At 38.6% G+C, this 4,384-nt stretch overlaps 1 protein-coding gene across 1 annotated transcript; it reads right to left on the bottom strand.

Annotated features, from left to right (window-relative positions):
- Nucleotides 1-2,341: 2,341 nt before the first annotated feature.
- On the bottom strand, nt 2,342-3,446 carry LOC149222975 (uncharacterized). Its single transcript, XM_089385700.1, has one exon. The coding sequence runs from the start codon at nt 3,281-3,283 to the stop codon at nt 2,798-2,800; it is 486 nt and encodes a 161-aa protein (XP_089241826.1). The 5' UTR covers nt 3,284-3,446; the 3' UTR covers nt 2,342-2,797.
- Nucleotides 3,447-4,384: the final 938 nt, after the last annotated feature.

The following is a 4,384-nucleotide window of genomic DNA, read 5'->3' as shown; positions in this document are numbered from 1 at the left end:
TTGTGTCATAGTTGGGGTTATGGTCTAATGTGTGTTCTTCTTGTACATCATTCTATATCATTGTAAAGTGGACCATTTTCCCTGGTATGGGAGTCCATTCTTCTTTTATTCTTCTATAGGGTGGTAGGGTGGTGCTAAGCTGGTGCATGAAGTCACCAACAGGTTCAAGCCTGTGAAAACTTCAGGGTGGTAGGGTGGTGCTAAGGTGAGTTGTAGCTCATTGGGTGTTAGGGCATTCGTTCAGTTGACTACTGAAGAATCTTGGGCATTGGAACGTCCATCCAGTGGGAGCTGGAGAAGAATGCATTTCTAGATTCTAGGAATTTGGAGCTTTCTTTTCAATTGGAGTTGAATATTAAAGAATTATTAGAAAAGCGTTCAGGTGGTTTTTGTCCCGAAGGGGGTTTCCACCTTAAAAACTGTGTGCATTTGTATTCCTTTTGTTTACTGCTATCATTGTAGAAACACTGATAATAATTGAAGACTAACTAATGCTCTGAAAAATTCATAATAATACTAATTGAAAGGAATACTGATTCACCCCACACCCCCCCCAGTTTTTCCAACATCACACATGGGTGATGGGGTTGTACAAGATATATCGCTCAACGCTGCGCCATCATGGCAGCAGAGATGGCCCCTCGCTAGCTTTTCAATCAAAATATTGGCTTAGTTCCCTCCAACACCTTGGACGGGTGGGACAACATCCGTGATTCCACCTTCTAGCACTCGTATAGTGAATTAGGCTAGAAGGTATTGGGATTCCTTTGCTTTGAAGTTCATGATGCCATGAGGGTAGACCTTGAATTCTATCACTCATGAGGATTTATTAAGGGGTTACACATTGAGGTGGATTCCTTGATCATCAACACCATTAGTTTTACAACAGAGGGTGACACAAGAGGTGATAGTGATCTCCATAGTCATGCTCGTGTTCTCCTCCTTAGTCATGGATGCCAAAAGGGAAAGCAACGTGTCACCCTTAGAATTTTGAGAAAAAATTCACAAAGAGCATAGCCAATTTGGCAACATTATCATCAGGGAAATTTGAGAGGTAAATGATGGTTCATGCTCATGCATTTATAAGCACTAAACACAATATAAATAAGAAGGTATTAATGACACTTTAAATTAGAAGTTAAAAGCATTGGGAATGGGAGAATAGGTGTGGATATAAAAGCTAAATTAGATAAATAATGCTACCAACCATTCTCACACTTGGAAAACCTTTAAAAATTAAATAAATCCCATGTATCTACACTATGCTAAAAGCAATATGAAAAAAGGGGACATAAAGTCAAAATAGAAATATTAATTCAATGACAATTTACTTTTAATAAGAAAAGGGAGCTATGCATGAAATTAGAGAATATTAATTTAAAATTTGAGGAAAGAGTTTCGTGAGAGAACCTCTATGTGGTAAAAATAATAACACAAATATATCTAAGATTTTAACTTGAGAAAATTAGGGGGTAGTTGGGGGACAAGAATATGAAACCTACCAATTGACTCAAGCTAATGGACACAGAATGGAGGGTCTAAAGTGGGATCAAGGGACAACTAGGAGAAGACATAGAAAAAAATGTGTCAGTGACGGTAAATAACTTTTTAATAAGAAATTAAAAAAATAATTTCATTAGAGCTTTGGTGAGGGGATGACACATGGGAATAAATCAAATCATCGTCTTGCATGAAGTGCCAAGTATTACCATTGAAACTTTCTATCAAAGGAGCAAGTTATGAGAAAAGAACTTTTGAGCCCCTGACCATTGGATAAATGTCCTAATGATAATTTGCATTTTGAGTTACTATTGAGATATGTTGTGAGTTTGGTGAAAATAGAGATCTTGTGTGGGAACCTCTTGAACTTTCTATCTAATTGCTTTTAGTATTTAACAGATACATAGTTTAGATAGATCATTACTTGTGATGGAGTTTATGCAACCACAAGGGGAACAATTCAAATCCGCGTTTAATGGTGGGTGTTGATATCCAAGAAGAGACTCATTTGAAGCAACATCAAGCGTTATTATACCTGAAGCAGCAACGCCTTGGAAAAATAATTAAACTATTACAGAAACAAATGAGGAGATGCACCTATCGTCATATAAAATCCAGATTTTAAAAATATACAAACTTATATATGGTTCCAAGCATAAATATTCAATGTCTTGGTATGACCGTTCAAACGTGTGTCACTGTTTGTTGATATCCAAGTAGAGACTCATTTGAAGCAACATCAAGCGTTATTATACCTGCACCAGCAACGCCTTGGAAAAACAATTAAACTATTACAGAAAAACAAATGAGGAGATGCACCTATCGGCATATAAAATCCAGATTTTAAAAATATACAAACTTATATATGGTTCCAAGCATAAATATTCAATGTCTTGGTATTACAAATCCAGATTTTAAAAATATACAAACTGATATATGGTTCCAAGCATAAATATTCAATGTCTTGGTATTACAGTTCAAACGTGTGTCACTGTTTCCCATAAACTGATAACTTAAATACACAGACACTCTAACACAGTGGACCACAAATACAACCTTATAGACATATTGTATGCAAATGACATAATAATAGACTATTACACATCACAGTTCAAATCCTAACAAATCGTACCTCTAAACCATCAATACATGCGTCTTCGTCCGTCTGTTTTTAAATCCCCTAATTCTTATTCAAATATTCCTTTTGCGCATACAGTTTCGAATGTGAAGATGGAGGCCTCTCATAATAATCATCCTCTTGTGCATGCCCTGTCGAATGTGCAGATGAAGGCCTTGGCTAATTATCATGGCCTGCAACATTCCCGCTTCCTTGCTTCTGCCCGAATTTCTGCAAATAACCTTCAGCCGTGTCCACGTATTTACCATAACCTTTGCCGTCCTCCATCTTACCATAATGTTTCGCCGCTCCCAAGACGTCCGCTGCGGCCGCCGAAAGCTTCGCATTATCGACCTGCTCGTCCTCTCCCCCGCCCTCTGCTTCAGTTTTGTGCAACTTCGCAAGAGCGCCGTCCAAAAGAACTTTGGCGCTCCCTGCAGTTTCTCCACCCGAGGGTTTCATCTTCTCTCCGGAACCACCCGAGGGTTCCATCTTCTCTCCGGAACCGGAGGAGGAATTGTGTTTCGTTGGTGGCGAAGAGGCGGCTTCGTCTTCGCTCCCTTGCGGTTTAAAGTAGGAGGAAGCGGCCGTCTGAATCAAGTCTGAAACCCCGCCATCTGATGAACCTCCCTGGGGTTTCTTTGCGTGGCTGATTAAAGAATCCATTGGTCGGTTCAGGATTCGATCTCGTCAGATGCTAGATCAAGATCTGATTTCTTATGAGAAAAGAAACAGAATGGGAACAAAGATCTTGTGGTGTGGATGAATGGGGGTTTGGAGCAGGGGTTTGAACCTAAACATCTGGTGTTGATGAATGAAGACCATGCGCAGGGGTTGAATATATAGAGCCCCCAATATGCCCGCGTAGTGAACGCTTCCAAGGAAACTTCACTGACACGCTCTACAGGGAGCATAGCCGACTGAATAAGTGCAGCTGTCGGTGGAATGTGTGGTCAGCATTTACCCTTATCTGCCCTACAAAGATATTTTTTTTTGTTATAAATCTCCTTTTAAAAGTTTTCTCTTTTTTCATATCATCTGTTTTTGTTAAAGTTTTCTATAACACCACATCTTTTATTTCGTGTTGGGGACGTTATCCACCGAGGACATTACTTAGTAATTATCCCAGAAATTTGGGGACATATACAAATGTAAAACAAATTATTTATAAAAGTTCATACAAATTATTTTATGACTAATCTATATCTATTTCTATCATATTGAGCTGAAAACGTCTTTCGGTACGACAACATCAAAATATTTATTTTATGATATATTTTGGACTACTAAAATCATTTTAGTTTGCAGTTGTTTATAACGCGACTTTTTGAAAGCTTTTCCGGCGGATTTTTCCGGTCGAAATCCGGCAGGAATTATTGGAATCGCAAGTTTGATAGCTAGTTTTTGCACAATGAAAGCGTCCCAGGGGTTTTTCAGGGTGCTGAATCCAAATATGCATTTAAAAAACCATTTTAACTGCAACAAATCAAGATTTGACCTCAATTCTTCCGCCCGATTCCGTCACCGGAATCTTCAAAAAGTCGCATTATAGACAACTCCTTTTAGTTTTATTTTAACCTCGGATTTATCTAGCGCCAAGAGGGATTAAGTTGTTGGAGGTGCAAACCTTTTTTTTGAGTGCAAAATTTGAGGAAAGGTTTACACCTCGAGGATTTGATCCCTCTCAGTGCTTGATAGATCCCACTTAAGAAGAAAGAAAGAAAGAAATTATTTTAACGCTCACGAGGCTAAAGATAGCCTATGGGA

This window comes from Pinus tabuliformis, chromosome Q (genome assembly GCF_031772625.1).
Source record: "Pinus tabuliformis cultivar Carrire ecotype Pingquan chromosome Q, CPIR1, whole genome shotgun sequence".
Taxonomy (NCBI): Eukaryota; Viridiplantae; Streptophyta; class Pinopsida; order Pinales; family Pinaceae; genus Pinus; species Pinus tabuliformis.
Note: the sequence above shows the minus strand (reverse complement) of the source record. Positions and strands in the feature narration are given on the sequence as shown.

Excerpts from the sequence above, each read along its gene's own strand:
- LOC149222975 (XM_089385700.1), bottom strand. The coding sequence starts at position 3,283 with ATGGATTCTTTAATCAGCCACGCAAAGAAACCCCAGGGAGGTTCATCA.